At 45.3% G+C, this 20,917-nt stretch overlaps 1 protein-coding gene across 2 annotated transcripts in view; it reads left to right on the top strand.

Moving 5' to 3' along the window:
* DAB1 (DAB adaptor protein 1) overlaps positions 1-20,917 on the top strand; it is a 402,182-nt gene that overhangs the window by 345,211 nt on the left and 36,054 nt on the right. For both annotated transcript variants that reach the window (XM_036352028.1, XM_036352027.1), the window contains exon 9: positions 1,298-1,357. In XM_036352028.1, coding sequence (XP_036207921.1) covers positions 1,298-1,357 — 60 coding nt within the window. The remainder of the gene's footprint in view (positions 1-1,297; positions 1,358-20,917) is intronic.

Genomic DNA, 20,917 nt, shown 5'->3' with positions numbered 1-20,917 from the left:
AAGATTTTAAGTTAAATGAGAGTTAAAATGACAAAGGAACTCAAGGAGTAAGCTCAAATTCTTACTTCTTGAAGGATGGTTTGGTTACCTAGCCAAGCCTAAAATATACTTTTTTTTCTTCACCATTTCCCACATTTCTCTATGGAACATTTACCCAGCAGACACTACTGAAGGCCTATTGGGTGTTAGGCAATATTCCTGCTCTTAGGGAGCCCCCAGTCTGAAGAAAGACATGTTATCAGACAATTCTACAACCTCTGCTGGCTGATCCCATCAGTGGGCTAAACTCTGCTCTGCTAGGTGCTGGGGAATGACAACCAATGATTACTCTCAATTTGGGACATTCCAGTACAAAGCCTTTGATTGACAAATGAGAGCAGTATTCACTGTACCCACTGTTGTTAAGTATTATAAAATGTGTGTGTGTGTGTGTGTGTGTGTGTGTATAATGCACTCACGATAAAAGAAGCTATCATTCTAACATTTTTCCATATTATGGTGCCTAGTAGATTTTGATTATTGACTGTCTATTTTCTCATTTGATCTTCACAATAATCAGAGTGAGAAGCAGAGCCGATAGCACCGTTTTGTAAGCGTGCAGCTCAGAGGAGCTAAGTGACCGGCTTAGGGTGTTACCATCACCACATGGCCCAATCAGACAGGATGGATGACTAAGAGAAGAGAGAGAGAGAAGACACAGATATGTGTTTTTAAAAACTGAGATTTTTTTTTTTTCTGGATTCTAGTCTCATGCTTTTCATATAATTTCTGGGTCCTTTCCTTGAACAAAGCCTTTGGTAATTACCCAGTGGCTTACGCGTGATCCCAACAGAAGTGGAACTTTGTACGAGGACCTTAATACTTGCTATATTTTAAATAGCCTGGATCTCAGTCTTAGGGTTGAACAGTATAAGCTCAGCTACAAACTGTGTTTAATCACTTTGGGCAACTCGAAGAACATCCCTGGGCCTCAGTTTTGTCTTTGGTGAAATGAGGATTATGTGTTTCACCACAAGATTGCTGAGGTCTCTGCAGCTTCCTGTTTTGTGGTTCTGTGATTCTGTGAGGAGTCCAAAGGCAGAGGCAGCCTGCAGACATGTGTGAAATGATTCCCACACACAGCCCTCCTGCCTGCTGCTATCACAGCCCCTTGGAGCTGTCTCCTGGGACCCCAAAGCCATTCTCTCACACACACATGTCCCCTGGGGTCCCCTTAGAGTTGAGTTCTGGTTGCTTTGTTCTTTTGAAATGAAACACCAGAGTGTCTTGACTGTGTTGAATTTTTATCTTTCCATAGGTTCCCACCAGCCAAAAGAAGGAAGGTGTTTATGATGTGCCAAAAAGTCAACCTGTAAGTGTAAGTACATCTCCTTTCTACTGCCAGGTTCCCGTGACCTGTGCTTATATGTCTGCAGCCTGAGGAAAGGGACTCCTCTTCTGGATACGGGTCATGACCCATGTGGCTTCACTGGGGACTGCATGCTGGGACTCCTCAGTGGGTCAGAGGGAAGGAAGCATATGGGACAGACTGGTGGGGCTGCCAATCTAGATGAAGGTCTGGCTTCATGAGTGGCCATGTGTTGGATTGTGCAAACCACCACGTCCAAGGGATTGGAGGTTTCAGGTGTTCTTCAGCCAAAGATTTTAGGGGATAGTGTCTTTGTTCTGGGAAGATTTTTGGCCATCCTACTTGGAACTGGTTGAGAAGTTTCAGAGAGACAATAGAAGAAGGGCTAGTCAAAACCTTTACAGTGTGTGAGGGTCCAGCCAGTGGCCAGAAAACTGTGGGAAAGGCCATGTGTTGTGGTTTACAGAGGACCCAGAAGTCCACTGCATCCAGACCCCATGTGCTGGTGGGATTCCTGGAAATGCGAGAGAGAAAGGAAATTTCATGCTCTGAGGTACAGCCCCAGAGCACTCTAGGCCCAGACCTATATTTAGGACCTCCACTTGGCACTTTGACCCCTCTGTATAGGGTGTCCCCAAAAATGTATACACACACTTCAAATGATGATAAAGGCAGTAGTTATTAAAATACATTTTATTTTCAAAATCAAACTCTCCACTGTTAAAGTGTGTATACATTTTGGGGGGGACACTTTGTATAATTAAGGGTGTACTGCGGGGCCAGTGAAGGCTCTTGAGCAGGGGGACATGATATTTTGCCACAGTGTATGTAAGACAAACTAACAACAAAAAAAAACCTAGGATGTTTAATCACTATTGATGTCAGTCAACTCAGCAATGAGTGGAAAGAGTATGGTCTTGAAGTCCTGCAGACCCTCAAGAATCCCAGCTCTGGCCCTAGCGAGCTGTTGGGAGAAATGACTCTCTCTGGAACATTGTTTTAGGTATGGACCCCACACTGTGGGAGACATAAAGACACACCTATGTGTCTCAAGATCAGATTGATAAGGGGGTTTGAAACCCCATCCCATGAGGAGCAGCTGAAGGACTTGGAAATGTTTTACCTGGAAAAAAAGAAACCATGGAAAAGAGAATGTGGAGATGGGAGTCCAGTGTGCCACGTACGGAGGGTGACTGTGGTGCTCTGTGCCAACCAGCTCAGGGAACTAGGACCAGTGTGGGCAAGGAAGCCAGTTCCAGCTCCAGTGAGGGTGAGCTGCTGAGGGGCAGGGCTGTGCAAGGGTGGAGGAGCCGGCAGCTGAGAGGGTGTGCTCCCCAGCCTGGGAGACTGCCTGTCAGCAGGACTGTGGGAGATTCAAACATGGGACTGGCAGAAGCCAAGTGAGCTCTTGATGTCCTACACATCTGAGCTTTTGGATTCTCTGAGTTGGGAAGTCTTTCTGGTCTAATTCTTACTCCCTCCTGCTCCCGCCCCCCTTTGCACTTATGAAATTTCGTTTTGCTGAGTTTCCATTTCTCTACCCTCACTGGGCTAGGATCTTTCTGAAACCACCATACTCCACCTAAGTACTGCTTCCAAAACCCAATTTAGGTTAGTTTTAATGGGGAAAAAACAACACCTAAATATGGGCCCCTTTCCAAAAACCCACGTCTGGAAACATAGTAGAGATTATGCAATGGGTGCCACTCAGAGAAAAGTAATTTTTCTCCCTGAGGCCCTTGCATTTAATTGGGCCTCCTTGTCACTGAGACATAGGTCTTTCTAGTTTCAGCTGGTCCAGCCCCCCGGACACAGCTCCCCCGATTCCATTTGTGCCTACATTGCCTCACTGGCCCCTAAAGGGGGTAAATACTAGAGGAAATATGCCTCATTTGCCACTTTCATTTTCGTGAATTTACTAACCACCCTGGCCTTACCATCTCCATGCTTAATAGCTAAAAAATAAAAAAAAAATAATCCAAGTTCCTTAGCCTACACAGCACTCGGGTCCCAGCCTCAGTCTATGTCTCTGACCGCCTCCTCTTGGTCCAGCTCCACTGAACTCTACAGTTTCCTGAAGGAGCCAGCCTCCACCCCCCACCCCAAGGTCCCTACCCCCTACCCCCTGCAGCCATTCCATAACAGGCCAGCTTAGCTTCAAGCTCTGTGCCCTCAGGAAGACCTTCTGGATGTCTGCTCTGAACAGTGTCAGCAGAGCACCACTACCTTGTGCCCTCATAGCCCATCATTCCTCTCTTTATAGCCCTTACCACACAGTGGGAATCCTCCTCCTTCCCCATTGCTGCCAGGAGCTTCCTGAGGTCCTTGTGTTACCGGAGCAGGCCCAGGGTCTGGTATATGAAAGCCAGGCACCTCACAGCCACTCAAGGGATATTTAATAAATCTGTGAATGACTCTACCCTGTAGTATGGATTTATGAAAAGCCCCGGCACTTTCTTTTAATGGGAATTCTGTTTGTCTGACTCTAAAATAGCTATTCAATGTAATCCAGTTTTGTTGGGAAATATCTGGGCTGCCTGAATGGCCTGCTGTGGCTCCAGCCTGCTGTTCCCACGGGGTCCTAGAAGCATCTGATGGTGATGGTGGTTTTTCCATGAATGATTGCAGCATTGCTAAAAGTCTAGAAGAGGCAGCAGGTAAAAGTCATGGCTCAGATGGAGAGGCAGACAGATGCAGCTAGAACATCAGCTCCTGCTCTTACCACTGTGGGACTTCTGACACATGTCCTTGAATTTCAGTGTTCTCATCTACCAAAGGGTTTTTTGAATCTAACTTGCAAGGTGATTTTGAGGAGAAAATGGTATCTGTATTGGAAAGTTGGTCTCACTTGCCTAAACCTCTCAGATGTACTTTAAATCCCCCACATCTTCCCCTGTGTGGGCTCTTCCTGCCCTCTAGGCTCCCTCCTGCAGACCTGCCACCCTTATGACGCACCCCCCTGGGACACCTCTGTACTGTCCCCTTCTCCTAACAGGTCTGTTCTTAGGGTCATGCTGTGCTCCCCTCCACCCTTTCCTAGGAGCTCTGAACCAAGATAAGGATGAAACCCACTCACTACTGGCAATACATATTTCAGCTCTTCCTGGTCAGGGCAGCAGAAGCTTTGCACAGCGGCTGATCTCTCCTGTATTGTGAATACATGGGTATATTTTTTGTGTCAGGATCCCTGAAATCCAATGGCATAATGCTTGCTGACAGGAAATGTTAGATGGCTAGAGACACAAGGAGGTTTCAGGCAAGAGGGTATACTTTGGGCAAAGCTTTGAAAGATGGGCAGGATTGGAACAGGCAACAGAGAAATGGAGCACATTCTAGGCAGATCATCAAGGTCCCTCTGGCTCCTGAGTCCCGCTGCCTGTACTTAGCAGCACTCAGAGTGGATTAATGTATCTTCATTTTCCTTCTGGAAGAAACGGGGACATACTGGTGGTCTTCTTTTCTGCCCGCTGATACTGCTGGTCCTGTTCTTTAGACAGATATCCTGCCTCTTTGGGACATTCCTGAGTGGGGAGGAAGGTGTGTGCTCAGCACCCCATTACTTTATTCATTATTTAGTGCTTTTTGCTCCGTTAACATGATTCTAGCTCCAAAGTGGATCCTCAAGTGGAGCAGGACAGTCACAGGCTCTGAAGTGCCTATTTCAGACCCTTTTATGCCCCAGAACATTGAACCAGGTTGAAATTTACTATGAAGGTCAACTGTTTCAATGACACAGACCTAAACCTTAGGATGGTTCATGTCAGTTTTTGCATGAGAAATACTCGGTGATTTTCTTCTTTCCTCTCCTCTTACCCCTCCCTGTATTCTTACGGCTGAAAAATATCTTTTATCCTTCACCTTGTAGTTTCCCATTTTAAAAGTATTTTATGTAGTTGTCTGAGGCATAAACGACTTTCTAATGATCAGTAATAATGTTTGGGGGCCTTCAAAGGGGAGATTCTTAAAAGTTAGGCATAATGGTAAATGGGAAGGACATAGGTTGTCAAATTGATAAATTGGACTCGACATTAATTTCCTTTTGATGAAACACGGATTCAGAAATGGAAAGGAGATTCTTTCCTCACGTTGGGTGTGATCTTTGTCAATCACTTTGACTTTCTCGGTCTCATTTTCCTGAATGAAAATGATGACCATCTTCTGCCAGCATATCAGAGCTCCGGTGAGACTCATGGGGCAGTGTGGCAGCATCTTCTGCGACCATGAGGCTGCTTTCATAGACCCTGGGGAAGTGAGGACTGAGGAACTCTATGGATTAGTTGCCTCCACTTATTTTATGGGAGGTCCTATGATTAAGATAAAGGCCCAAGTTTTATGACAAGAGAGACCAAATCCAGGCTCAATATAAGAAAGAAATTTCAGACTCTCTGAGCTGATTTTCAGGGGGAAATGCAGCCTCTCAGAGGAGTGAGGTCTCTGTCCCTAGGAGTATTCAAGCTGCAGGTAAATGGCTCCATAAGGGATTCTATTTGTGAAGGTGACTGCAGTCATGGACCTCAGAATGACTTATCTCCTCTCTCATTCCATGTGCCCCCATATTCAGTATGTCCAGTATTTATTTACCTCACCATCCTCTTGTTCCCAGTATCCCAGCTGCCAACCCACATATGCTAGAGGCCCCATGTCTGCCTTTATCATTATGACCTTAGATTGAAAGTCACCCCCTCGGAAGTGCACAGCACTGACCTTGGAAGTTGGTGCTCTGGGTGGAAGGAAGTTGACCAGGTATAATAACCAAGTCATCTCACTGAGCCAGCATTGGGCATAGTGTCAGGCCTAGGAAATCTGTTTCTCCTTAGTTACCTCTGAAGAGGTTGGAATCAGGGCTCCACATCTTTCTGCTGTGTCCTGGGAGAAACTGATAGAAATCCCAATGGGATTTAAAGCCCAGGCCTCCATTATGTTCCTTTCTCTATTTTATAGTGTCAGGCACTGGCCATATGTACTAAGAGTCCAAGGTTGCCTTAGCTGTGGAAAATGCTGGTACACTTAATTGAGCATCTGCTGTATACCATGGACTGACTAGGTTCTGATCTTGGCTTATCTTTCAGTAACCCCAAATCTGGGAGGTAGATATCATTTAGCTAAGGAAAGGGAGGCTTCTAGAGGTCACATAACTCAACCACAATCACAAAGGGAGTCAGTGGCAGAGCCAGAATTTGACTCACGCACCCACACAATTTCCACTAAAACCTACTACTTCAAGGTGAAAAAAAAAATGCAGAGCCCTTTCTCTCCTCACCATCACCCTAATCAGAATAAATACTCAGGCTGCCATTCCCCTCACAGTGAGTTTTTGAGTCTCTATAAATAGCACTTGGGCCTCAGGAGGTCCAGCACTTGGTCGCTGGCTGTGAACACCTCTCTCGTCCTTTAGAAGTTCTGTGAGTCAGGCCCATGTCTAACTCATTCCTGGACCCTCTCTCTGCATTGGCACGCTGCTTCCATCCTCCTGATAGTGAATAGGTATTTGTGATTCACAAAGAACCAATCTTGATGCAAGCCGCCCATCTCTGAAGATCAGAAAGCCTCTCACTTCTGTCTCCTACCCTCCCAGCACCTGTGTGTTGCTTTATGAGACCCCATTCACCCAACAATCAGTATTTGGTCAATTTTTCCTTGCCTTAGATTTAATTCATTTCCCTGCTGCCAATGTAAGAAGAGTCAACCCGTTAACGTGAAGAATTTCTCTGGACAACTGTTCCCTACCTCTCCGCCCTCCCCCCCTCCCCGCCCCCCGCCATCTTTCACGGCAAATAAATTTTCATTCACAATTCAGCAGTTGGTTTTTTCTTTAGTTTGAAATCTGGATCAAGATTTTGCATAATTGGATTAAACCTAGTCTGAACATTTGTCAGTTTCACTTCCTCATTAAGCACCACATTGTAGAGAAATTATAATTATTGCAACGCAGTTAACATAGATGTCACACAAGAGGAGGTCGGCCAAAGTGAGGAAAAGGAATCTGATCTCTGTATTCCCACAAATGAAACAGGATTGTGATGTTTTGCTTGAGTGGACTTTCTTTTAGCTGTGCTTATAAATTGTCCTGGGATAGAATGCTGAATTCCTAGAAATCCCAGAGCTAGTAGGAATGTTACAAGATGCTGTCTGGTTTAGCCTCCCCAGCAATGCAAGAGTCCCTGGAGAAGGATTGTGGGATGTGCAGGTGAACATTCCTGACTCTTTGGCTTTGGCTCACATACCTTCAGTGATAGGCCTTCATTATTTTTGTAATCTAAGAGCTCCAATTGTTACAAGGTCCTTCTTTTATGGAATCTCCTTACAACTTCTACTCATTTATTTATTCATTCATCCACCCATTTGGCAAATATTTGCTGAGAACCTCCTACCTGCCAGACAGTGTTCTACTCACTAGAGATACAAAGAAGAAGACCGGCTACTTCAGCATCTCAATGGTCTCAAACAGAAGGCAGATGTATTAAAATAATGACAATCAGTATATCAGGACTGTGACTGAGATGCTCTGGGAGCAGAGTGGAGGCCAGTAAACTTTGCCTAAGGCAGTGGTCGGCAAACTGCGGCTTGGCAAACTGTGGCTCACGAGCCACATGTGGCTTTTTGGCCCCTTGAGTGTGGCTCTTCCACAAAATACCGACTTCTGCGCATGGGCCACGAAGGTTCAACCGCACTGTACGTGCGCGCCCGCATGTGGTATTTTGTGGTATTTTGTGGAAGAGCCACACTCAAGGGGCCAAAGAACCGCATGTAGCTCATGAGCCACACTTTGCCGCTGACCACAGGTAAGGGATTTGGTGAGGTCTTCCCCCAGGGGATGGAGTTGAGGTAGAGTCTTAAAAGATGATGGAAGTTTGACAATGGAGAAAGGGAGTAAGGGTGGAACAGCATTCAGGAAGAGGGAACGGAAATGTTCAAAGACACTGAAATGTGGAAAAGCCTACCATATTCCAGGGGCTGATGAGTAGTCTGGGGTGGCATGGCCACAGGATGTCTTCATGGGAGCAGAGGACAAGGACACCAGGAGAAGCCAGCCCCAGCGAGCCGAGGGCCTGAAAGGTGGGGCTTAGAAGCTAGAATTTGTGAGGAAGCCATTGATGCTTTCAGGTGGTAGAGTGATACTATTAAAGTTGCATTTCCCAGCATCACTCTGGTGGCCTGTGGCAGGTGGCTGGGCAGGTGGGGAGACCATTAAGAAGCTAATTGAATTATCTGTGTGTATCCATCAAGATGGAATCAGGAAAACAGAGCCCACACCAGTGTAATACAGGGAATTTAATGCGGAGAACTAGTGACAAAGGTATTAGAAGAGCTGAAAAGCCAAACTGGACACTGGGGCAACCCAGATTAGTAATATTTGCAAGGTGCTACCATCCCTAGGGTAGGAAGGACAAAGGAAGGAGATGGCCTTAGCATAGCCCAGGAGCTGGGGCTGCCAGGATCCCATTACCAGCAGGTACTAGGGTTCAGAGGGAGCTGTCCAGCAGGTCAGGACCCTGGAGAGATGGACTGTCTGGAGGAAACTAAAACCATGGAGGAGACTCAACCAATGCTGAATACTGTGAAAGAAAAATGGGAAGAAATTCACTTCTCTATTCTTCCCACTATCCAGTTTCTCACCACTGCCTTCTGTTGGCCAAATGTAAATTTAAATGTGTTGGCAAGGGAGCCTGGGTAATATAGTTCACAGAGATCTGTCCCTGTCATGCAGCATAGAGCAGGGAGAGGGCAAGAATGGGTCTGAGGGCAAATTGGCCAAGGAGTAGATAGATGAGGACCAGGGGTAGACAGGTGAGGACAGGGCTAGACAGGGTCTGGACTGAGGGTGGGGCCCGAGAGAGAGAGAGAGAGAGAGAGAGAGAGAGAGAGAGAGAGAGAGAAGTAAATTTGAGTGGATGGCTAATATGGGAGGTGAGACAAACACGAGGTCCCAGCTACCTCCAAGGTGGCAAGCTTTGGGAGGTCAGGTATGAGGCGATGTGGACTGACCGCCCCATCTCCTCTCCTATCACTCTGTCATTTAACGTACCTGCTGTTCTACGTCTCCAACTTCTGAGAGTACTTATGCGTCAGCTTTTCCACCTGCTGTCTTCAGGTTCTTGCCAAAGGCGGTTGTGATCCCTTTCATCTTCCTCTCTGTTCTCAGTCCATGAATCTCCTTTGGGCAGTGTCATGTTACCCCTTTAAATGATATCTGGCTCTTTCTCCCAAGGTGGAAAAACTGAGCTGTCATGAATGGAATCAAACAGAGTTGTAGATAGCTCACTGTCAAATCATTGCTGCGACTTGTTTTCCACAAATGCAAATGGGGATGGGGATCAGTTTTGCGTAAGCTGCTGCCTGTTCTACTGTTTGCTCAGTTGTGTGTTGGCAAAAATCATGTCAGAATAAACAATAATCCCTCCATGCCTCTGCTAAAATACCTACCAGTGCTCTCCTAGAGGGATGGTCTTCAAACTTTGTATATGACCCAGGAACCTTTATTCAAATGAAAACTGCCCAGTAACTTTCTATATAAACAGAGGAAAGAAAGAAGAGGTGTGGGTGAAGCTGGGTTCAAGCCTACACACCTTAAAGCCCTCCCCCTACCCACTCTGAAGGACAGAAGTTTCTGGAAGGGAAGAGATCCAGAGAGGGTAGTGTGAAATCCACTATTAAAGGAACCACCAGTTCCTTCCATGGGGGGAGAAGTGAGGAAGTCAGATGAGGAGGAGGTCCTTTGCATTATTGCCCCCATCAGAGGCTCTGTGATTCTGGATCTGTGAACCCAGGTGGAAAGCCCACTCTTTGGGAGCCACTAAAACAACAGGATGAGCCTGTGGTTGGAGCTTCACACTTCTCAGCTATGTGACCCGGGGTAAAGTGCTTTATTTTTCAGACTCTTCTTCATGACCAGTAAACAACACAGAGCTACTTCCCTGGGTCTTGTGAGGATTAAATAACAGATATGACTTCTGTTGTGTTTGGCACAGAATAAGAACTCAGTACTTTCTAGGCAATGTGGTAAGTTAAAAGTGTGAACCTTGTAGCCAAACTACTTGGGCTTAAACATTTTCTCTCTCAAATACCAGCAGTGTAACCTGGAGGAGTTATTTAAACTTATCTGTGCCTGGGTGTGTTCACTTGTAGAATGAGGATAAGGACTATATCACCTACCTTGTAAAGTTCTTCTGAGGACTTGGATAACGTATTATATGTAAAATATTTAGAACAACACCTGACACATAGTAAGTATTCCGTAAATGTTAGCCATAGTTATTTTTATGAGCTATAATATGGAAAAAAGACTGTATCAAGTGCTTCATGAGTAAGACCTGGCCCAGCCAGTAGGATGCTTTTATTCCACTGAAAAGAAGAAGGTTAATGTTCAGAGTAAAGGGCTGGAGTGCCTTCAGTTCTCCATGCCCAAGAAATAATGTCAACAAGATCAAGTTTAACTCAATATTCTGGGGTGGGCTGAATCTGTAGGGGAGTGCCATACTATGGTTCAGAAAAAACACACAACTGTAGCTACCAAATGTTGAGCACCAAAATAAGGGACTGTGATAGGCACTTCATTCACTACTTCAAGACTGCCCCCAAACATCCAGGAGACAACGGTCTCTACTATAAAGGATACTGAAGATCAGAGCAGTTAAATCACTTAGCACAGTGGGCATCACTAAGAATTTAATCCAGCTGCCTCTGGCCCTAAAACTAGAGTGACCTAGTTTATCATCCAGACTGGGTCACTTTTGAAAATAACAATTAGAGCAGGTCACTAGGCATGAGGAGCAGTCTTAGGTAGATGCGGGTATAAGGCCACCCTACCCAAAGCTAGCAAATGCTCTTCCTTATGGGCCAAGCTATCTCTAGACCAGAACACAGTGAGATTTCAAACAGAAGGTAGGAAGCATCTATCTTTCTTGTTCCTAAAACTCATTGCCAGTAGCGCTACCTGTGCTGAAGCAACAGCAGTCCCATCCCCAAGATGCAGGTGCACCGATGCACACTTGCTCCTTCAGTGGGCATAAATCAGGTGTTTCAGAGATCTGTGCATGGTAAGAAAATATGAGTCAGAGGTATCCGTTAACTGCTGCTGCTGTGAGTCTGTCATTATTCCTCTAATACAGATTGTTAACATTCACAGAACTTTAACTACAGCATCGCTAATGAGCAGAGCTCTAATATGCACGTTCCCCATAAATATCCATCCATGGTGACACATTCTCTCTTGGTACAGTAATTCCGCTTTTCTGGATAAATCATCATGTTGAGGCTCTTTCTTTCTCCCTAACTGCCATTATTAGTGGTTTCAGAAGAATAATGAACAAACTCTGGTTGTAAAAAAAAGGGGGGGGGAAGAGATAAATGAATGATCATGGAGAATAAGAAAATATATACTGGTAACAGTCCCAACCCAAAGTGCACAATCCCTTGTTTTGGCAATGACTTAGAGAGGAGGCAAGAAATGAGCATTTGTTGAGCACTTACTGGGGCCAGTGGCGCAGCTGGGCAAGCTGTATCTGGTTCAGTGATCCCTCAGCACTGAGTTTCCTAACAGTCATTTGTGACACTTCTAAAGGCACAGCTTCTCGGGGCCCACTCCCTCAATCTGCTTTTGTAAGGCTTGAGGGCCTTTTTCTATAAAGGGAGATGTATAAAGCTCCCTGGTGGGTTCTGAGGCTTGACTAAGTGTATCTAGTTTCATTAATATGATAAGTATTGTTTTTTTCCATTTTATGGATGAGAAGATTGAGGTTGCGATGCTAAGGGGAGATGAAGATAATCTAGTCATCAGGGATGAATCGCTTGCTTCTCTGCCTGTGCATAAAGAGTGGCCCATGTGAAGGTGACATTCCTTCTCACTTTTTACAACATTGTTTCCCATGTCCACCTCCCATTCTCTGACCTGTCATAGCATCCTGTCAGCGTGCCAGTGTGTTTCTCTCCAGCAGGTCAGCCTCTGTCCTCATCACTGCATAGTTCGTCTTTCCTGCTGCTGCTGTCAGCTCAGTACTCTGTGTCTTCCCCCTTTCCTATATTTAGTCTCATGGCCTTGTCTCTTTGGCTCTTCCTATGTTGTTGTTTTTGTTGCCTCAGAAATTCTAGTCCCCCTTTCCCCTCTAATCATTAGAAGGACAATACTTGTAGTGTGACCTGGATATGGCCCCACAGAGAAGATTGGGGTGGACTGAGGGCAGGCTCCTGAACTGCCCACCAGGGTTCTCCTTCCAGAACCGAACTTCCCACCCTAGTCTTAAAATGCAGGTCATCTGACACCCTTTGTTCTCTCCCCATAGTATAATGGTTCAAAGCATGTACTCCAAAGCTAACCCACTTTGGTGAGAATCCTAGCTCTTCCACTTACCACCTATGTGTCCTGGGGCAGGTTAATTAACCCTTCAGTGCCCAAGTTTCCTCCTCTGAAGACAAGGATTACAGTAATAGCACCTACATGTGTTGTGATAATTAAATGAGTCCATACTTGAAAGCACTTGAGAATAGTGCCTGGCACATACACAGGAAGTTCCACCTAAGCATTAGCTATTATTTCTATCCTGCATGACCCTTGACTGGCCAAGAAAGGATGAAGTTTTAATATTACTGTTTAATTTAGTCCAGGGCTCCTCAAACTATGGCCCGCGGGCCACATGCAAATACAAATATTGTATTTGTTCCCGTTTTGGTTTTTTACTTCAAAATAAGCTATGTGCAGTGTGCATAGGAATTTGTTCATAGTGGTTTTTTTTAAACTATAGTCCGGCCCTCCAACGGTCGGAGGGACAGCGAACTGGCCCCTGTTTAAAAAGTTTGAGGACCCCTGATTTAGTCCTTCCTCTTCAGACCAGAATGGGTGTTTGGGATACATTCTAGAGAGAGAATCACCATTTCTTAATGAATGATAAGATGTCAGGGTGTGGAAAAGAGAAGGATCAAGAGTAACAGGTACATTTTGGGGCTTTATGGATCTGCCAAAACCAGAAATAATGATGTCAACCACTTGAGCCCTAACCAAGGAGATACTGTTTACTTTAAATCAAAAGGATATATCATAGAAGAGACAGAGCAAGTAGGTGGGTAAAGAGACCTCTGCTTATAGCATCTTTGTAAGATCTCATTGAATATACCAGAATATACCATCCTCTTGCCCTAGCTACATGATCTTCAAAGATAGGGTGCCCATCACTAGGGAACAAGCAGGGGAAAAGCCAGAGACCAGAACACTGGTGTCAGTGACAAAATCAGCATTCCCTTGTCCCAGCAGCAGTATGCACAAAGTGTCTCTTTCTTTTTAGTTTTATATTTTCTGCAGCAGTGGCAGGTGCTTCCTAGAACCAGTGTCTGGTCACGTGTGCATTGCTCTGTTCAAGCATCCATCCCACAAATACTATCTGGGTCCACTGTGTGTCCGCTCTGTGCCGGCCACTGGTGCCATGCAGGTCAGGCCAGGTCCCACCCATTGCCCAGCCCACACTCCATAGGGGAGGTCTGCCAACACACAAGTAAACAGGCAAACAGGTATGAGTGCTGGCCACGAAACCAAACAGGGTAACATGGCAAGTGCTGGGAACTGCTACTCTATTTAAGTAGTGAGTCAGACAGAGGAGGTCTCTCTAGGGAAGTGACACCTGAGTTGAGATCTGAATTATGAGAAGAAATCAGACAAAGAGTGGGGCAGGAACATGGAATGACAAGGGCAAAGACCTTGGGATGGGACTGTTCCAGTGGTCCATGAGGAACCAGTGGTCCGTGAGGGACAGAGAGAAGACCAGAGTATGGTGTGGAAGGGGAGACTGATGGGAGATGAGTTCAGACACAGAGGCAATGGCCGAGCATGGACAGTTTTATAGGCAGTGTTAAGGAGTTTGACTTTTACCCCGAGTATAATGAAAGACAGAGCAGGGTTTTAAGCAGGGGAGTGAATCTGGTCTTTAAAAAAAAAAGAAAAGAAAAGTACTCTAACTGCTCTATGGAAGATGAACTTAAGGGACGAGAATGGAAGCAGCAGCCTCGGAAAGAGGGAATGCTCCAGAGGTAATTGAGAGAGGAAGACAGAGCTGGGATATGTGTAGAGAGAGAATCATCATTTAATGAATAATTGGGTGCCAGGGTGTGGGAGACAGAGGGATGAGGAGTAACTTGTGTATTGGGGGGCTGGAGCTTCTAGATGGGAGTTGGTGGTTTTTACAGACATCAGAAGAACAAGGAAAGAATGGTTTTGGGGAGATCAGAAAGAAGTTCTTTGGACATGCAAAATTTGAAGGTAAGTGGTATGGGACACAATTGCTTCACCAGTTACTAGCTACTAAGGGAAGGAGTGAAAGATCAGATTTGGCTAGCCAAGTTGCAAGGATGCCACAGTCTGACTGCCACCTTGAACCAAGGATGGTTCTCACTAATGAGGAGGACTTGAAGAGTTCACATGGAAAATACCACCAGACATTGGAAGGGCCAGAAGGATAGCGTGCCCCTTTTCTTACACCTTGTTTTTCTGGGGTATCTTCCTAGTATTTCTTTGCAGTTAGAACCAGGTCCATTAATCTAATTACGGAACCTCATTAGATAAATGACAGAGTGGATATGACATATTTTCTGGATTTTATAATAACACATGCCAAGTCTCTGTGAGTGAGCGAGTGAGCAAGTGTGTGTGTGTGTGTGTGTGTGTGTGTGCGCACGCGCGCACACAAACACACGCGCGTGCACATGGGGCACACACCTACATGCTGAGATTTAAAAAACACCATATGGACTACCATACCCTCCACTTAGTAAGTCATATTATCACCAAGATATTTTCTGTTCAGTTTTCTATTCTCTTGTATAAGCAAGCTTATCCCCTCATTTATTCTGTGTGTGTTTTTTTAATTTATCAATTGAATATAACTTCATTCTGTGTCCTAGCCACTGGATTATCTAGATATTAGGAATTTGAAGATGAGAAGGGACTTAGAGTCTCTGCAAGGTCATAGTCTGTAGTAGAGAAGAGAGAAGGTAATCCATTACAACTGGACATGGGTGGTGCCCAGAGAAGGGTCATCTAATTCATCCCAAGGGCCAAGGAGGAAGGCTTCGAAGAGGTGACTAGACTTAGGTCTCAAGGGATGTCTTAAAGTTGTCCTGAAGAGTGAGGATGGGAAGAGCAGCCAGTCACATGGAATAGCTCATTCCAAGGCCTGACAGGGGAAGAAATATACAGAGACCTGTTAAGAGGGCATGCGAAATTATGACACAAAGTTGCAAACTATTTGTAGGTTGGACAGTCAATCAGAGACAGTTGAGGATAATGCTCTTCCAGATTTCCTCTGACTTCAAATCCTTAAGCTGCCTTCCATGTCTGGCTTATTGGTGAACATCATCTCACTTGATCATCAGAGCTCCGTGAAGAAGCTGTGTATGTCCCTGACTGTTTTACATACAAGCAAGCCAAGCTTTTCCTGGGGCCCCAGTTTTCTTGCTGTAAAATATGAGCCAGGTTTCTCTGCTGAATTATTATTGTCCCTTCTTGCTTTATAAAACTGTGAGGGGAATTGTGATCAGGTAGAAAGGAACTAGACTAAGATTTGGAAATGAGTGTTAACCAAGCTCTTCCATTAAAATTATCATGATTTTGAAAAAGTTGGAGGCCTGTTTCTGAAGAAAGGAAAAATAGGGATGAGTTGAGTTAGAGCTCTCTACAGTCTCCTCTAATTCTATTACTCTGAAATTTTCAAACTATTCAAAATGCCATCACATAGGTGCTACAAAATCATCATAATCCTAAAGGATACTCCATTGAATTGTTGACTTAGTATTTGACTGAAATAAGCAAGCACTAACGGAGGTCTTACTGTGTGTCAAACACCATGCTAATTAAGCTATATTACCTTAAATCTTACCCAGGGAAATCTTCACACAGTCCTGTGAGATGGATATTTCCCTATTCTTTCAACAAAGAAAAATATGAGAGATGGGTAAGCTAGTCAAATTCCTTCTACATACTAGTAGAAACGGAATTCTTGGTTTGGTTGTTTGCATTGGAGTTGTCTTCAGTCGTGTGAGTGGCATTGTACCCTCTGTGGATTGGGACACACTCTGTGAAAATGCTCAGTGTGGTACACATGTTGGCACTGTCCAGGCTCTGACCCGAATGGGTTCCCTCCAATCTCCCTAACTTGCCTGTCACAGCTTAGGGAAGGGATAGTGCCCGAGTCCTCAAAATATCAGCGCCATGCCTTGCTCACAATGGGCATCAGGAGAAGTTTCTTAATTATTCATTGACAGCCTTAAGAATTGAATCCAAGAATGAAGAAGTGAATAAGGAAATGAATGCCACTCCTGTAAAATCTGCATTCCTCCAAAGAAGAAAAGGAGAAACATTTTGCACAGAACGGCTGTCAGAGCAGCAGGCAAAGCCCTCCTGACTATTTTTTCCTGTGCTGTGATATCTCTCCATTTGTGATTGCCTCTGATTTGCTCCATGCTCAGCCAGAGCCTCTGCTACTCTCGCTTGATTTCGGCTCCATTCAATAGTTCCTGGTACCGTTGGCTGCCATCTGGACTGCAGGAGTAGCCCCTCCAAGATAGATGCACCAGCACAGAAAGAGATGACTCTCGCCTCCTCCCCAAAGCGTGCTGATCCTGTCATCCCGCTGACAGGAGCCAATTCCACATCCCTGAGATTCTAATTCACCCCCTTTCAAAGTACTGAATGGATGCCAGGTCTTGTTAGGAGTTTTTTGAAAAAGCCTTGAGTTGTTGCTAATGTGGAACCGGAATAATAGATTTTTCAAAGGAGAAGGGATGAAGGAGGAGAGATTTAAAAACAAATAATTACAAGCTTTAGGAAAGGACTCCCCTTGGTTTCTAGTTTTCTCTGACACTTACACCTGTGCAGGTGTGTTTGTTCTGTGGATGGTTGTTAAAGTAGGAAAGCCATCTCACACCCTGCCCCCACCTCCCCTGACAGAGGAGCCAACATCCTAGTCAAATGGCAGGTCTTTGGGGGTGAGATCATGGATTGGGACCAGGATTAGAGAGAGAAGCAGCAGCCCTGTGGCTAGGAGGGTGTTTTCCATGTTCCTTCTTCATTCCCGTCACGGGCCCTATTTTGGCTCTCACCATAGGAAGAAGTGTCATCATCTCTCTCTTTATGACCACTGTCCTCAGACCACAGGCTGTCACCCTCAAATCCCTGACACCAGTACTGCCATCATCTCAGACCATCTGCTGCTTCCAGTTTCCCTGGCTCCTCAAGATTGGGTTGAGCAACATGTGTTTAATAGTAAAGGCAATAGTAGCAGCCATCATTGGCATGAATCACTTCATCGCTCTGAAGCAGGCACTGTACATATACTAAAGGCTTTATGCAAATTATCTCATCACCGATCACATGATAATTGCCTGTTTTCTTTTCCATCTCCCTTGTGTGATATAAGGGCAAGAACTGCCTGTGCAGAGTAGCTCAATAAATCGATGCGGAGTGGATGAGTGACGGGTTATCACCGTCCTATGATAGCCATCACCCCAAGCACTGGCATCATCATTTTTCAGGCATGACAATCATCTCCTTCCCGGTGTCACTGTTACTGAGATCAAACCCACTTAGCGATTGGCGTCTTACTGCACAATCAGCAGCCTGAAAATCGTGCCACCAACCCCATCCTTTTATATATTTCCAGGAAAATAATGGATGTGTTTTAGAAAACCTGGGCTTGAAAGCATGGAGTTACCATCTGAGTTTTGAAGTCGGTGTGAGGGATGGGAAAGAAGAAGAGTGAGGCAAAAAGGGCATGGGTTGGTGGAATGAGGGAAAACAGTCCCGCCTTGCCACGCCAGTGTTAACTGTGGGGAAACGTGTATGAGCAGGAACCTGCTCTGAGCATCTGCTCTGTGAGGACCATGTTGCACCTTCAGCTTCTCCTCCAGGTGACTTCACTCCTTCCCAGGACCAGCATTTCCCAAACTTTTGCAATAGCCTACCTTCACCTTCCCCAACAAGTCATTCCATAGCTATATAATTCCTCTCTCCCTCCAAGTTCTTCCTTCTCTCCCTCAGCCTCTTTTCTTCCTTCCTCCTTGTCCCTGTCCCTCTCTTTCCTTTCTGTAATTTTGAAAAGGGAACTGACATCCATTGAGATTTTACTCTGCCAGTTGTTGGGCTAATTCTTTTCATGTACATCAGTCTTCTTACTGGTTCTTCTTAGCAAGCTCACCTTGAAAGCATTACTACCCCTACTTTGCAGAGAAGGAAAACTGAGGCTCAGGGTGATGCAGGAATTTACCCAAGGAAATGCAATAGAAAAGCAGCAGTCTGACCTCACAGCTGCTGTTTCTCTTTCTCGCTCTCTCTCTGTAAATCAATAATATATTTATTTCAGAAAGGGAGGGAGAGAGAGGTAGAAACATCAATGATGAGAGAGAATCATTGATTGGCTGCCTCCTGCATGCCCCCTACTGGGGATTGAGCCCGCAACCCAGCCATGTGCCTTGACCTGAAATGGAACTGTGACCTCCTCCTCCTGGTTCATAGGTCGATGCTCAACCACTGAACCACCTCGGCCAGGCTCACAGTTGCTGTTTCTAACTTCTCTCCACTCCCCTACCCCGCATTTACTAAAAACATCAAATCTCTCCTTTAAAGTATCCATTGCTTTCAAATGCAAGCAAATTCATTTTCTTGGTATTAGACTAAAATTGAGAAAATCAAAATCTAGAGTCAGATTCCTTAGCCACAGCTGCCACTTGTGTATTCATGTGAGCTTGTTCAGGTCAGCTTAGAGCCCTGTGTCCAGGGGCCTGCCTTTTTCAAAATACCTCCCTAATGCCCCAGCAACTCCCTTTCACCACCATTCCCCATCTTGACTTTCTCTTTGCATTTTAAGAAAGGCAATTTCAAGGACCAGCCTAAGTTTTAGGAAGCCAGGTATAAATATTCCATTGCCCAAGGATTAGTGGAGATATTACAACTGCGTGCACTTCAAAGGGAAGATGTAACTTTCGTTATAAGGTCTAAGCATTTCCCTCCACCCTCTAACCTTCTGGACAACCTTTGGGACCTTCCTAACATGGTAGCTGGGGGAAGGAGGGCCTTTAGCTGCTAAAGTGAGGCCCAGCTTTGAGTAATGAAAGGCAAGTCTTCAGTCATTATAGAGACCGATCCTCAAAGCGGCACCAAGTCCTGTCTTGGATCAAGGCTTTGACACACAGTAGCCACAATGCAGCTACTGGCTACCTCCTGGGACAGTGCAGATTTGGAACTCTACACCATCACAGTGAGTCCTAATCCACAGCTTTGCTCTTGGGGGAAATCATTTATTAACATTATAGTTTCTATTCCTCAATCTCCGCTCCTTGGTTCTTCAATTACAGAACAGGTTTACCTGTCTCTCTCTGCCAAGCAGTGGGAATGAGGCTGTTCCCTCTTGGCTAAAGGTGATAGACTCCTAGGTCCCCAGGGGGATTAGTCTTCATTAGCAGGTGTCTTCCCTCTTCAGTCACTTCCCAAGGAAAGGTCTGTGCATTCAAATGCCTGGAATCACTCTGTGCCTTAGGAGTACCCACCAGTGGTGCAATTACAAATCACTTAAGTTCATCCATTTTTCCTGAACCTTCTAAATGGATAATTGAATTCATCCTTTTGCAGCAGTGGTCTGAGTTCTGAGTTGAGATTTAGAAGCTGTGTGTCCTCCCTGTTCCACTCCTACCCACCCCACTCACCCCCAAGCTAGAATGATGACATATCCTGGCTCACTCTGAGCTTCTGGAGAGCAGGGGCCGGACATTACTCATCTCTGTAGCTCCGGTGCCTCGCCAGGATATGGCATGTGGAGAGCGCCCGGTGAATGTTTGTTGAAGAAATTAATTAGTCAATTACATAATCAATCAAGATGCCTTCCGCTTTCCCAGTGGGATTTTCACTAATTATTCCTGCAGAGAGTCCATTCCCCAGCACAGTGATCAGCAGATCTGGCTGCGCATTAGTATTACCTGGGGAGCTTTTACAAACCTACAGATGCCAGGGCCCTGCCCCAGACCAATAGAGTCCAAATCTCTGACGATGGGGCTCAGGCATGGGTAAGTTTGCAAAAGCTCCCCCAAAGGATTGCATTGTGCAGCCAGGGGTGCGAGCCCCTGCAGAGTTCTGATGTGGCAGCCACAGTACGTTTTCATCTTCTTTCTTCAGCCCAAGTCCTACCTCATCCACTGTCACATTGGCTGCAAGAGTAACAGGAATTTGATCTCAATAGTTACCCTACTCAGTTATGAGACAATTCTGTTCCCACTGCTCCTAAAAGAGAGTATGGGGAGATAAAACTCCCTGTGGGAGCTTTACTTTAATGTCTTAATGAAGATTCAGGATAGAACTGGGTTGAAACAAAATGAGAATTTCTTCCTTTGAATCCTCCCTGGAAGTTTAAGTTGTGAGTGAAATTTGGTGTCAGGTTGATGTTCTGAAAGCAGAGCGGAAAGCTGCGTGCACGCTATGATAGTAAGTACGGGAAAGATATCTATAAGAACGAAAGGCCTGGGGATGATCCTGCTCTGGTGCCATTTGCTTCTTTATATGGGGCTAAGTGAACTAGAACTCTAGTAGTAACTGCAGGTAAA

Source organism: Myotis myotis, unplaced genomic scaffold (assembly GCF_014108235.1).
Source record: "Myotis myotis isolate mMyoMyo1 unplaced genomic scaffold, mMyoMyo1.p scaffold_m19_p_2, whole genome shotgun sequence".
Classification (NCBI taxonomy): domain Eukaryota; kingdom Metazoa; phylum Chordata; class Mammalia; order Chiroptera; family Vespertilionidae; genus Myotis; species Myotis myotis.
The sequence above is the reverse complement of the archived record's forward strand: the minus strand, read 5'-3'. Positions and strand labels throughout refer to the sequence as shown.